Here is a 14,549-nt window from a genome sequence, read left to right as displayed (position 1 = left end):
CCTGGCGGGAAACATTCCTTCCTTCCTGGCGGGAAACATTCCTTCCTTCCTGGCGGGAAACTTTCCTTCCTTCCTGGCGGGAAACATTCCTTCCTTCCTGGCGGGAAACATTCCTTCCTTCCTGGCGGGAAACATTCCTTCCTTCTTGGCGGGAAACATTCCTTCCTTCTTGGATACAGCCTGGTTGATCAGGTATCCTTTGGAGGTGTTTGTCAAGTTCTCTCTTGAACACTGTGAGGGGTCGGCCAGTTATGTCCCTTATGTGTAGTGGAAGCGTGTTGAACAGTCTCGGGCCTCTGATGTTGATAGTTCTCTCTTGAACACTGTGAGGGGTCGGCCAGTTATGTCCCTTATGTGTAGTGGAAGCGTGTTGAACAGTCTCGGGCCTCTGATGTTGATAGTTCTCTCTTGAACACTGTGAGGGGTCGGCCAGTTATGCCCCTTATGTGTAGTGGAAGCGTGTTGAACAGTCTCGGGCCTCTGATGTTGATAGTTCTCTCTTGAACACTGTGAGGGGTCGACCAGTTATGCCCCTTATGTGTAGTGGAAGCGTGTTGAACAGTCTCGGGCCTCTGATGTTGATAGTTCTCTCTTGAACACTGTGAGGGGTCGGCCAGTTATGTCCCTTATGTGTAGTGGAAGCGTGTTGAACAGTTTCGGGCCTCTGATGTTGATAGTTCTCTCTTGAACACTGTGAGGGGTCGGCCAGTTATGTCCCTTATGTGTAGTGGAAGCGTGTTGAACAGTCTCGGGCCTCTGATGTTGATAGTTCTCTCTTGAACACTGTGAGGGGTCGGCCAGTTATGCCCCTTATGTGTAGTGGAAGCGTGTTGAACAGTCTCGGGCCTCTGATGTTGATAGTTCTCTCTTGAACACTGTGAGGGGTCGGCCAGTTATGCCCCTTATGTGTAGTGGAAGCGTGTTGAACAGTCTCGGGCCTCTGATGTTGATAGTTCTCTCTTGAACACTGTGAGGGGTCGGCCAGTTATGTCCCTTATGTGTAGTGGAAGCGTGTTGAACAGTCTCGGGCCTCTGATGTTGATAGTTCTCTCTTGAACACTGTGAGGGGTCGGCCAGTTATGTCCCTTATGTGTAGTGGAAGCGTGTTGAACAGTCTCGGGCCTCTGATGTTGATAGTTCTCTCTTGAACACTGTGAGGGGTCGGCCAGTTATGTCCCTTATGTGTAGTGGAAGCGTGTTGAACAGTCTCGGGCCTCTGATGTTGATAGTTCTCTCTTGAACACTGTGAGGGGTCGGCCAGTTATGTCCCTTATGTGTAGTGGAAGCGTGTTGAACAGTCTCGGGCCTCTGATGTTGATAGTTCTCTCTTGAACACTGTGAGGGGTCGGCCAGTTATGTCCCTTATGTGTAGTGGAAGCGTGTTGAACAGTCTCGGGCCTCTGATGTTGATAGTTCTCTCTTGAACACTGTGAGGGGTCGGCCAGTTATGTCCCTTATGTGTAGTGGAAGCGTGTTGAACAGTCTCGGGCCTCTGATGTTGATAGTTCTCTCTTGAACACTGTGAGGGGTCGGCCAGTTATGTCCCTTATGTGTAGTGGAAGCGTGTTGAACAGTCTCGGGCCTCTGATGTTGATAGTTCTCTCTTGAACACTGTGAGGGGTCGGCCAGTTATGTCCCTTATGTGTAGTGGAAGCGTGTTGAACAGTCTCGGGCCTCTGATGTTGATAGTTCTCTCTTGAACACTGTGAGGGGTCGGCCAGTTATGTCCCTTATGTGTAGTGGAAGCGTGTTGAACAGTCTCGGGCCTCTGATGTTGATAGTTCTCTCTTGAACACTGTGAGGGGTCGGCCAGTTATGTCCCTTATGTGTAGTGGAAGCGTGTTGAACAGTCTCGGGCCTCTGATGTTGATAGTTCTCTCTTGAACACTGTGAGGGGTCGGCCAGTTATGTCCCTTATGTGTAGTGGAAGCGTGTTGAACAGTCTCGGGCCTCTGATGTTGATAGTTCTCTCTTGAACACTGTGAGGGGTCGGCCAGTTATGTCCCTTATGTGTAGTGGAAGCGTGTTGAACAGTCTCGGGCCTCTGATGTTGATAGTTCTCTCTTGAACACTGTGAGGGGTCGGCCAGTTATGTCCCTTATGTGTAGTGGAAGCGTGTTGAACAGTCTCGGGCCTCTGATGTTGATAGTTCTCTCTTGAACACTGTGAGGGGTCGGCCAGTTATGTCCCTTATGTGTAGTGGAAGCGTGTTGAACAGTCTCGGGCCTCTGATGTTGATAGTTCTCTCTTGAACACTGTGAGGGGTCGGCCAGTTATGTCCCTTATGTGTAGTGGAAGCGTGTTGAACAGTCTCGGGCCTCTGATGTTGATAGTTCTCTCTTGAACACTGTGAGGGGTCGGCCAGTTATGTCCCTTATGTGTAGTGGAAGCGTGTTGAACAGTCTCGGGCCTCTGATGTTGATAGTTCTCTCTTGAACACTGTGAGGGGTCGGCCAGTTATGTCCCTTATGTGTAGTGGAAGCGTGTTGAACAGTCTCGGGCCTCTGATGTTGATGGTTCTCTCTTGAACACTGTGAGGGGTCGGCCAGTTATGACCCTTATGTGTAGTGGAAGCGTATTGAACAGTCTCGGACCTCTGATGTTGATAGTTCTCTCTTGAACACTGTGAGGGGTCAGCCAGTTATGACCCTTATGTGTAGTGGAAGCGTATTGAACAGTCTCGGGCCTCTGATGTTGATAGTTCTCTCTTGAACACTGTGAGGGGTCGACCAGTTATGTCCCTTATGTGTAGTGGAAGCGTGTTGAACAGTCTCGGGCCTCTGATGTTGATAGTTCTCTCTTGAACACTGTGAGGGGTCGGCCAGTTATGTCCCTTATGTGTAGTGGAAGCGTGTTGAACAGTCTCGGGCCTCTGATGTTGATAGTTCTCTCTTGAACACTGTGAGGGGTCGGCCAGTTATGTCCCTTATGTGTAGTGGAAGCGTGTTGAACAGTCTCGGGCCTCTGATGTTGATGGTTCTCTCTTGAACACTGTGAGGGGTCGGCCAGTTATGACCCTTATGTGTAGTGGAAGCGTATTGAACAGTCTCGGACCTCTGATGTTGATAGTTCTCTCTTGAACACTGTGAGGGGTCAGCCAGTTATGACCCTTATGTGTAGTGGAAGCGTATTGAACAGTCTCGGGCCTCTGATGTTGATAGTTCTCTCTTGAACACTGTGAGGGGTCGACCAGTTATGTCCCTTATGTGTAGTGGAAGCGTGTTGAACAGTCTCGGGCCTCTGATGTTGATAGTTCTCTCTTGAACACTGTGAGGGGTCGGCCAGTTATGTCCCTTATGTGTAGTGGAAGCGTGTTGAACAGTCTCGGGCCTCTGATGTTGATAGTTCTCTCTTGAACACTGTGACGGGTCGGCCAGTTATGCCCCTTATGTGTAGTGGAAGCGTGTTGAACAGTCTCGGGCCTCTGATGTTGATAGTTCTCTCTTGAACACTGTGAGGGGTCGGCCAGTTATGTCCCTTATGTGTAGTGGAAGCGTGTTGAACAGTCTCGGACCTCTGATGTTGATAGTTCTCTCTTGAACACTGTGAGGGGTCGGCCAGTTATGACCCTTATGTGTAGTGGAAGCGTATTGAACAGTCTCGGACCTCTGATGTTGATAGTTCTCTCTTGAACACTGTGAGGGGTCAGCCAGTTATGACCCTTATGTGTAGTGGAAGCGTATTGAACAGTCTCGGGCCTCTGATGTTGATAGTTCTCTCTTGAACACTGTGAGGGGTCGGCCAGTTATGACCCTTATGTGTAGTGGAAGCGTGTTGAACAGTCTCGGGCCTCTGATGTTGATAGTTCTCTTGAACACTGTGAGGGGTCGGCCAGTTATGTCCCTTATGTGTAGTGGAAGCGTATTGAACAGTCTCGGGCCTCTGATGTTGATAGTTCTCTCTTGAACACTGTGAGGGGTCGGCCAGTTATGACCCTTATGTGTAGTGGAAGCGTGTTGAACAGTCTCGGGCCTCTGATGTTGATAGTTCTCTTGAACACTGTGAGGGGTCGGCCAGTTATGTCCCTTATGTGTAGTGGAAGCGTATTGAACAGTCTCGGGCCTCTGATGTTGATAGTTCTCTCTTGAACACTGTGAGGGGTCGGCCAGTTATGACCCTTATGTGTAGTGGAAGCGTGTTGAACAGTCTCGGGCCTCTGATGTTGATAGTTCTCTCTTGAACACTGTGAGGGGTCGGCCAGTTATGTCCCTTATGTGTAGTGGAAGCGTATTGAACAGTCTCGGGCCTCTGATGTTGATAGTTCTCTCTTGAACACTGTGAGGGGTCGGCCAGTTATGACCCTTATGTGTAGTGGAAGCGTGTTGAACAGTCTCGGGCCTCTGATGTTGATAGTTCTCTCTTGAACACTGTGAGGGGTCGGCCAGTTATGTCCCTTATGTGTAGTGGAAGCGTGTTGAACAGTCTCGGGCCTCTGATGTTGATAGTTCTCTCTTGAACACTGTGAGGGGTCGGCCAGTTATGTCCCTTATGTGTAGTGGAAGCGTGTTGAACAGTCTCGGGCCTCTGATGTTGATAGTTCTCTCTTGAACACTGTGAGGGGTCAGCCAGTTATGCCCCTTATGTGTAGTGGAAGTGTGTTGAACAGTCTCGGGCCTCTGATGTTGATAGTTCTCTCTTGAACACTGTGACGGGTCGGCCAGTTATGCCCCTTATGTGTAGTGGAAGCGTGTTGAACAGTCTCGGGCCTCTGATGTTGATAGTTCTCTCTTGAACACTGTGAGGGGTCGGCCAGTTATGTCCCTTATGTGTAGTGGAAGCGTGTTGAACAGTCTCGGGCCTCTGATGTTGATAGTTCTCTCTGGAACACTGTGAGGGGTCAGCCAGTTATGTCCCTTATGTGTAGTGGAAGCGTGTTGAACAGTCTCGGGCCTCTGATGTTGATAGTTCTCTCTTGAACACTGTGAGGGGTCGGCCAGTTATGTCCCTTATGTGTAGTGGAAGCGTGTTGAACAGTCTCGGGCCTCTGATGTTGATAGTTCTCTCTTGAACACTGTGAGGGGTCAGCCAGTTATGTCCCTTATGTGTAGTGGAAGCGTGTTGAACAGTCTCGGGCCTCTGATGTTGATAGTTCTCTCTTGAACTCTGTGAGGGGTCGGCCAGTTATGCCCCTTATGTGTAGTGGAAGCGTGTTGAACAGTCTCGGGCCTCTGATGATGATAGAGTTCTCTTTCAGTTCTTAGAGTTCTCAGTCTCCTGGGGGACTGAGCTCTTCACAGTGGATGATCCTGATTTGACTCTGACTATCACTCTTCTTGCTTCTGTTCGTTTGGAAATTAAAGATCAATCTTGTTACCGTGAGGAGGGGAGGTGGGCGGCGTTGTGGGGGTGGGGTGGGGGTGTGTGGGTCTAGGGGGGGAGGAAAAGAGTGTAATGTTTGTGGTTCTCACGAGGCGGTAATGCCTCAGAGAACAGTGAGAGTGTGAAGGGCAGGAGGGCGCTGCCCGCCTGCCCTGGCTCCTGCTGCCCGCCTGCCCTGGCTCCTGCTGTCCGCCTGCCCTGGCTCCTGCTGCCCGCCTGCCCTGGCTCCTGCTGCCCGCCTGCCCTGGCTCCTGCTGCCCGCCTGCCCTGCCTCCTGCTGCCCGCCTGCCCTGGCTCCTGCTGCCCGCCTGCCCTGGCTCCTGCTGTCCGCCTGCCCTGGCTCCTGCTGCCCGCCTGCCCTGGGGACGTGGACACCTCCGTAATAGACTATCGTTCCGAGGTAGCATTTAATCAGGCCATATAAATATCTCATCACCTTTGATATTATTTGAGCAACACGAAGGAATTCAAAGGCGACCTTGGCTACGAAGCCGCCCCTCTTCCTCCGTGACCCGGCCATACTCTCCTGAAGGTCACACAGGCTTCCTTACACGCCCCTTATCACAGACGTGAGGAGTTGATCAGTCCAGCAACCAGGAGGCCTGGTCGACGACCGGGCCGCGGGGACGCTAAGCCCCGGAGCACCTCAAGGTAACCTCAAGGTAATGAGGATTACCTTACGGCAAGTGGACCGTCGCCAGCCATATACCTGCTCTCTTGTTATGAACATAAGAATGAAGGTATATGTTCAAGGCCTATTGAACATTTATATACGTGGCCGCTCATGTTCATATTCACTTAATCTCATTCATATATATATATATATATATATATATATATATATATATATATATATATATATATATATATATATATATATATATATATATATATATATATATAGATAACCAGGTATCAAGCAGTGCGGCGACCAAAACTGAACTGCATAAATGGGGCCTAGTCATGGCAGAACATATAGTTGAAGAACACCAGGTGTCTGGTTACTAACTCTTCAGTAAATACATCCCTGTGTCCTATTAGCCTATTTGTCCATTATCCATACATAATGGTCCGTCCTGGACCATTCTCAAGTCGAGTGTCCTCAATGGACTTGAGAATGGTCCAGGGCGGACCGAAACGTCGTCGTCCCTTCACCTTCTGGTGTGTGGTCTGGTCAACATACTTTAGCCCCGTTATTGTGACTCATTGCCTGCTTAGGGTTACTGTATTAACACGTGTTGTTGTTGTTGTTACAGGTGAGGTACAGCTGAGGAAGGTGAGAGGAGGTGAGGTACAGCTGAGGAAGGTGGGAGGATCTTCTGCGCCTCCACCAGCCTCCTCCACCACCTCCACAACGGCTGCTAAGACCTGTGAGTTACTCCACCTCTCTCTCTCTCTGTCTCTCTCTCTCTCTCTCTCTCTCTCTCTCTCTCTCTCTCTCTCTCTCTCTCTCTCTCTCTCTCTCTCTCTCTCTCTCTCTCTCTCTCTCTCTCTCTCTCTCTTGACTTTGTTATGGAAGAGAATTGATTTTGTCATGAAAGAGCCTTGACTTTGACTTCAAAGAACCTTGACTTTGTCATGAAAGAGCCTTGACCTTGACTTCAGAGAGCCTTGGAAACATAAGGCGGACTTCTTGACCCGCCTCTTCTCCAAACTCTAAGACCTTTTCAAAGCGTTTTATCAATTCCAATTTTATATGAAGTGCGGGTAAGAAAACTTTGTCACGCACTTCAAGACGCTGCCCTGACACTAAACGGTCTTGGCGCTGGAGCCACTCAATCTTTCGGCCCTGCTCTACGGGATATTCATGCCCGTGCCACCTTTTTGGGGGGGCTTAATCTATATCAGTCAATCAGCTCTGCTGTTCCATAAACAAAGGAAGTGGGAATCTTTTGTATGTCTAGCCTGCTAATCTTACAAGAAGCCTTGCATCTTTAAAGGTCTCCACACACACACACACACACACACACACACACACACACACACACACACACACACACACACACACACACACACACACACATCTCCACAGCTGATTTTGGCAAGGAGTTTAACTTTTCCGTGGTTTTCTTTCGTCTGTAAAAAGTATGGGCTCGCCATAGCCCGTGCTACTTGGACCTTTTGATTCAGGTAGCGAATCTTTAACAACAACATTTCGCCTGTAGCCTCTGTGCAAGCTGTGTAGATGGATACAAAGTCAGATAGTGAAGTAAAACTATCTGACGCTCTATAAACGTTAAAATTTTAAACTTTCCCAATAATTTAGATATTTTATTAAATGGATTCGGTCTGTAAAAGTTAAGCCTAGCTCCAGGCCAAGCTTGGAGAATCGAAAAACTCTCAAACCCACGCCAGGTACACTCTAGGTATTCAGGAACCTTAGCCTACAAAGCTGTACTACAGTGCTCTATGAATTTAATGAAATGTATTTATTCAGTACAGTTCAGTACAGATTGTATACACTTGTAGTAGGTCTGAAAGAGTTCTTGCCTCTGAACCCATTTATAATTGACAGTTTACAAAATTGTAAATACCTTATTAATTTATACAATAAACAGCAAAACTAACCCAACGGAACGAGGTGAGAATAGCTTTGAGCAACCTCATTCCTTTGTTTGTATTTATACCCCAATAAACTTATTTGAATTTGAATTTGAATTGACCCAACGGTCAATTGGGGCCGGGCTTGGGGAGTAGAAGAACTCCCAGAACCCCATCAAGCAGGTACCAACGGTACTTTGGGGGGGTATTAAAGCTGAAGCTTCCTGATAAGGTGAGGAGCGTGAAGAGGGCAGGAATCGGGGTCGCTGCCAGCGTTACCAGACATCACCCTCGGATCACTCCTTACCACCCTATTGAAATTCCCTGCCAGCGGTCCGCTAGGTCCTCACCGCCTGCTGACTGCCTTCGACGTATCTCCTGCATACTGATTCTCCTCGTTTAGTATGGCTAAGAAGGCGGAGGGAATTTGTCTCACGTGCCTGAAGAAATTGTCGAATATTAACGAGGCGCAGTTAACCTGTGGCGTGAATAATGGCTGCGATGGTTGTGTGGTGGCGTTGGTTAGGGGGGTAAGGACTACCTTACAACCGCCACCATTTCTACTGACTGGACACCATCCCGAACTGGGATTACAGACCCATCATACACCACCTCCTTCACTGCCCCATCACCCCCATCACCCACCATCTGACCCCTCAGAGCACACTTGAGCTCTGCCCGCCTGACCCCGCCCAGCGTGACCCCGCCCAGCGTGACCCCGCCCAGCGTGACCCCGCCCAGCGTGACCCCGCCCAGCGTGACCCCACCCGCCCATCAGATACCGTGAGAAAGACCCTCACCAAACTAGTAATTACCGCCCAATCTCCCTCCTGGACCACAATAGGTAAATGCTTTGAGAAAACCATGTCCCACCCTCTCGACTACTGTATGGAGTTATCTTGAGGTTATCTTGAGATGATTTCGGGGTTTAGTATCCCCGCGGCCCGGTCCTCGATCAGGCCTCCACCCCCAGGAAGCAGCCCGTAGCAGCTGCTTAACTCCCAGGTACCTGTTTACTACTAGGTAACAGGGCCATCAGGGTGAAAGAAACCATTTGTCTCCGCCTCCACCGGCGAACAACTACAAACGAGTTTAACAACCTTTTCTCAGAAGAATTGTTTGGCTTCCTAACTACTCAGTAGTCCTGTGGAAACACTGCGTTTGTTAGGGTTTTCGTTAGCTTTGTTTCTGTGAGTGCTATTATGTCTGGGTTTTCTTCTAGTGCCCATTCTCACTTGTTCACTTGTTCTATTTGTTCTATTTGTTCTTGTTCACTTGTTCACTTGTTTTATTTGTAATCACACCGCTCAACCCAGCACGCAATAAACGTCAGCTATGACGCAGTCAGCACAATCCGCCAGCAAAAAATAGATTGCTTTGGTCGCGACGAGAGACGTACACAAGCCCTTCGACAGCCTATGGCGCGACGGCCTGTTGTATAAACCAGCGGACTTACCAGTCCAAAACTGGACCCTACTGAGACTGGTCAGGAACTTCCTGGAGAACAGAGAAGTCACCCCTTTGCGCACCTCTGCTCTGTACCCCAGGGCACAGTCCTTGCACCACTGCTCTGTACCCCAGGGCACAGTCCTTGCACCACTGCTCTGTACCCCAGGGCACAGTCCTTGCACCACTGCTCTGTACCCCAGGGCACAGTCCTTGCACCACTGCTCTGTACCCCAGGGCACAGTCCTTGCACCACTCCTCTGTACCCCAGGGCACAGTCCTTGCACCACTGCTCTGTACCCCAGGGCACAGTCCTTGCACCACTTCCTGGAGAACAGAGAAGTCACCCCTTTGATTCAAGGGGGAAAAACGGGAGCAGTTTTCTTTCTCCCCAACAGCTGGAGTCCCACAAGGGTCGTATCTGAGCCCCGTTCTCTTCAACATATTCGTCAGTGAGGTTATCTTGAGGTTATCTTGAGATGATTTCGGGGCTTTAGTGTCTCCGCGGCCCGCTCCTCGACCAGGCCTCCACCCCCAGGAAGCAGCCCGTGACAGCTGACTAACTCCCAGGTACCTATTTACTGCTAGGTAACAGGGGCATTCAGGGTGAAAGAAACTTTGCCCATTTGTTTCTGCCTCGTGCGGGAATCGAACCCCGGTCCCCAGGTTTACGTATCCTGAGTGCTGTCCACTCAGCCACCAGGTGCCCGATATATGTGTGTACTCACCTATTTATGCTTGCGGGGGGTTGAGCTCTGGCTCTTTGGTCCCGCCTCTCAAGTGTCAGTCAACTGGTGTACAGGTTCCTGAGCCTACTGGGCTCTACAGTAGGCTCAGGAATCTACATATGAAACTGTGTATGGAGTCAGCCTCCACCACATCACTGCCTAGTGCATTCCTTGCCTTATGTGCGTGCTCGCGTGTGCGTGCTCGCGCGTGCGTGTGCTCGCGCGTGCGTGCGCTTGCGCGTGCGTGCGCTCGCGCGTTAGCAGACGCGACAACAAAGAAAAATCAATCTAAACAGGGAAATCAAAGAAATAGATCAGGCGGTGAAACGATCATACGAGTCTGATCAGTTGAAATTGAAACAGGAATTAAATAAATAACATTTTAATCACAAGGGAGGGAGGGAGGGAATTATCAGGGGAAAGCGCCAAGCCATTTCGACTATGTAGCACTGGGAAGGGGTCAGGATAAGGATTTGGGATGGGACGGGGGGAAAGGAATGGTGCCCAACCACTTGGATGGTCGGGGATTGAACGCCGACCTGCATAAAGCGAGACCGTCGCCCTACCGTCTACTCCAAGTGGTTGAGGTATTGAAACAGAAAGCTATACAAGAGGTAAAGAAAAATAAAAAATACATATTGTTCACATATGCAAAATCAAATGAGTATGAGGCTATGTTTACAGTATGAGGCTATGTTTACAGTATGAGGCTATGTTTACAGTATGAGGCTATGTTTACAGTATGAGGCTATGTTTACAGTATGAGGCTATGTTTACAGTATGAGGCTATGTTTACAGTATGAGGCTATGTTTACAGTATGAGGCTATGTTTACAGTATGAGGCTATGTTTACAGTATGAGGCTATGTTTACAGTATGAGGCTATGTTTACAGTATGAGGTTATGTTTACAGTATGAGGCTATGTTTACAGTATGAGGCTATGTTTACAGTATGAGGCTATGTTTACAGTATGAGGCTATGTTTACAGTATGAGGCTATGTTTACAGTATGAGGCTATGTTTAGCAAACCATTAAATAGCCTGAAAGTAGTTGGAAATCTGAACAGCTTGTTTATGAACGGAAGTTAAACCCTTGACAGCATAACTGATATTACCACGAGCACAATAGACTTTTGAAAGAGAAATTGACACCATTTAGGAGCCGGTCGGCCGAGCGGACAGCACGCTGGATTTGTGATCCTGTGGTCCTGGGTTCGATCCCAGGCGCCGGCGAGAAACAATGGGCAGAGTTTCTTTCACCCTATGCCCCTGTTACCTAGCAGTAAAATAGGTACCTGGGTGTTAGTCAGCTGTCACAGGCTGCTTCCTGGGGGTGGAGGCCTAGTCGAGGACCGGGCCGCGGGAACACTAAAAAGCCCCGAAATCATCTCTAGATAACCTCTAGATATGCCCATATGCACTCAGCCCCGGGCCCTGACTCCTGGAATTCAATATTCACAAAGAAATATAAAGTACCAGTAGCGCGAGCGCTCAATGTAATACGGAAATAAGTTTGTTTACAAGAGAGATTCCAAAGGCTCTTAAATCAGCAGATATCGTGTCATCGTGTCATCCTTTGCAGTTTATACAAAGATCAGAATGAAAATTTCCTCTGTAGAAGACACTGAAAAACTACAAGCTGATTTTATTAGACTTGTAGTAACATGTTTGGCAGTGATACGTTGATAGTGTGGTGGTGGTGTGATAGTGAGAGTGGTGGTGGTGTGGTGGTGAGAGTGTAGGAGATGAGGTAGTGAGAGTGAAGCCGTTATCCAGTAGAATGACTGGTCAAGTACGCCTGCTCCGATATCGATATCGATTGCCTATCATGTATTACTGAAAGTTTAATCTATATTACCGTAGAGTTTGACGATGGCTTGCCTGGACGGTGTAAGGCGAGGCGGGAGGGCGCGCTGTGTGTCGCGAGCGCCGCCAGTAGCGCGGTAAGGAACTATAGGGTCCACTGGTACAGTGGTGCCGCCCTTGCGACACCACCTTATGCGGGAGACACTTGTTGCCACAGTCATCCACTTAGCGGACTGGCTGTCTCCCGGGTCCCGGGGTCGCATATTGAAGGGAAGTCTAAATCTCCTATATGGTTTAATTTCTGTGATTTAACTTTGGTTTAGGTGTGTGTGTGGGTGTAGATGTGGGTGTGGGTGTGTGTGTGGGTGTGGGTGTGTGTGTGTGTGTGTGTGTGTGTGTGTGTGTGTGTGTGTGTGAGGGTGTGGGTGTGGGTGTGTGTGTGTGTGTGAGGGTGTGGGTGTGGGTGTGTGTGTGGGTGCGTGTGCGTATGGGTGTGTGTGTGGGTGCGTGTGCGTATGTGTGTGGGTGCATGCGTGCTTGCGTGCATTCTCTAAGCCGTTTCAAAATAACACTGCTCAGGCTAATGAGTGAGGCAGTGTCATCCAGCTTAACTTCTACCAGTACTGATGTTGGTAGAGGCGTTTATGTTGAGGATGATATGCGTTCCAAAAGTGCTTGTTGCGTTGTGGTGTAGACAGAGGAGCGGCGACTAGAACAGAGGTGTGTGTTAGAGGAAGACTTGCCGCACCGCAGGGCGGTGTGTTGTGTTTATGGCGTCAGCTGATCCTTGGTGCTGCGACGAGGCAGTTGTTTTCTGTGTTTAGCTGTTGATTGATTGATAAAGATTAAGCCACCCAAGAGGTGGCACGGGCATGAATAGCCCGTAAGGTTTAGCTGTTGGTGGCGCCAGGTATAAATGTGGCGCGGGTCAGATGTGACCCAGTTTGTTGGTCGACTGGAGATATTTAGCCAGTGCTTTGACTATTTGGTATTTTTCTTGTAACGATTGTAAGAGTGTAAATCATAACCGTTCAATCGATGTTCATGAAGAAGTTGAAGACATGGGTAAACAAACTCCTTGCACGTTGTTGAAGAGTACGTAATTGCTTGAATCGCACTCTTGGAGTCACTGCAGATTGTATATGTCACGCTCACTCACCAGTGCGAGCCGTTACTCACTGCAAGGATAAGCTGTTCAGTCGTCCATATCACAACTTTATAAATATCCTGTAGTGCTGGACCGAGCTCTCACCCGCCAAGCCTGGCCTCGGGCCGGGCTTGGGGAGTACAAGAACTCCCAGAACCCCATCAACCAGGTATCAAACCGTTTATCCTGATGTGTGAAATGCATTCGCCCAGCACATGACGTGGAGGCCTGAGCCGGGGCTCCACCACGAACCACATTCTGAGGAGAAAGGAAGAACACCTTCCTTAGATAGAGTAGTTTAGGCTATTTCTTTCTCCCCTGCAAGGGAGGGAGCCGGTCGGCAGAGCGGACAGCACGCGGGACTTGTGATCCTGTGGTCCTGGGTTCGATCCCAGGTGCCGGCGAGAAACAATGGGCAGAGTTTCTTTCACCCTATGCCCCTGTTACCTAGCAGGAAAATAGATACCTGGGTGTTAGTCAGCTGTCACGGGCTGCTTCCTGTGGGTGGAGGCCTGGTCGAGGACCGGGCCGCGGGGACACTAAAAGCCCCGAAAACATCTCAAGATAACTTCAAGACAACATGTGACGTCCAAGAATAGCGACCACTCCTTCCGGGACTCGAATAAAAAGAGGAAATAAACAGGAATAAATAGAGGGAATTAACAGGAATAAATGGGAATAAACAGGAATAAATAGGGGAAATAAATGGTCAATATACTCTATGAGCCCTGGCGCAGGACTAGGCTACACGCAGGAGGAAGCAGTCGCCACATTGACCAAACAGCGCCGGAATGCGCTAGGTTGCGGCTCAGTTTTAGGAGCCGCGCTATAGAACGCACCTAAATTCTTTTGAACACGTCCAGAGAAGGAGGGCACAGATAATCCCAGGAATTACACACCTCCCTTATGAATATAGATTTCAAAACAAAAACAAAACTCAATTTACTTACTATAAAAAGACGAAGGGCAAAGGTTGACATGACTGAATTATATAAGTGGATATATTATATATAATATGTATATATATGTGTGTGTGTGTGTGTGTGTGTGTGTGTGTGTGTGTGTGTGTGTGTGTGTGTGTGTGTGTGTGTGTGATATATAACAGATTTTATATACATATGATGTATATAAATATATAAAAATTTTTATATATATATAAATAGACGTGGGATCACTGGAGTGTTTCGAGCGTAGGTTAGACATATATGAATGACGTGATGTTGTTTAAGATTCAGCTACTGGGAACAAAAGTTGCAAGTAGCACGGGCTATGGTGAGCCCGTAGTGGACTTACCTGGCACAGGAGCGGGGCAAGTAGCACGGGCTATGGTGAGCCCGTAGTGGACTTACCTGGCACAGGAGCGGGGCAAGTAGCACGGGCTATGGTGAGCCCGTAGTGGACTTACCTGGCACAGGAGTGAAGCAAGTAGCACGGGCTATGGTGAGCCCGTAGTGGACTTACCTGGCACAGGAGTGAAGCAAGTAGCACGGGCTATGGTGAGCCCGTAGTGGACTTACCTGGCACAGGAGCGGGGCAAGTAGCACGGGCTATGGTGAGCCCGTA

General features: G+C 49.1%; 1 protein-coding gene across 3 annotated transcripts in view; it reads left to right on the top strand.

Annotated features, from left to right (window-relative positions):
- The window catches only part of LOC123773736 (uncharacterized), a 437,688-nt gene that overhangs the window by 356,178 nt on the left and 66,961 nt on the right, over positions 1–14,549 (top strand). For 2 of the 3 annotated variants that reach the window (XM_045767617.2, XM_045767615.2), the window contains exon 2: positions 6,576–6,689. The exons of the other annotated variant lie outside the window; for it this stretch is intronic. In XM_045767617.2, coding sequence (XP_045623573.2) covers positions 6,576–6,689 — 114 coding nt within the window. The remainder of the gene's footprint in view (positions 1–6,575; positions 6,690–14,549) is intronic. 3 annotated transcript variants of the gene reach the window in all.

The sequence above is a fragment of the Procambarus clarkii genome, chromosome 72 (genome assembly GCF_040958095.1).
Source record: "Procambarus clarkii isolate CNS0578487 chromosome 72, FALCON_Pclarkii_2.0, whole genome shotgun sequence".
Taxonomy (NCBI): Eukaryota; Metazoa; Arthropoda; class Malacostraca; order Decapoda; family Cambaridae; genus Procambarus; species Procambarus clarkii.
The sequence above is the reverse complement of the archived record's forward strand: the minus strand, read 5'-3'. Positions and strand labels throughout refer to the sequence as shown.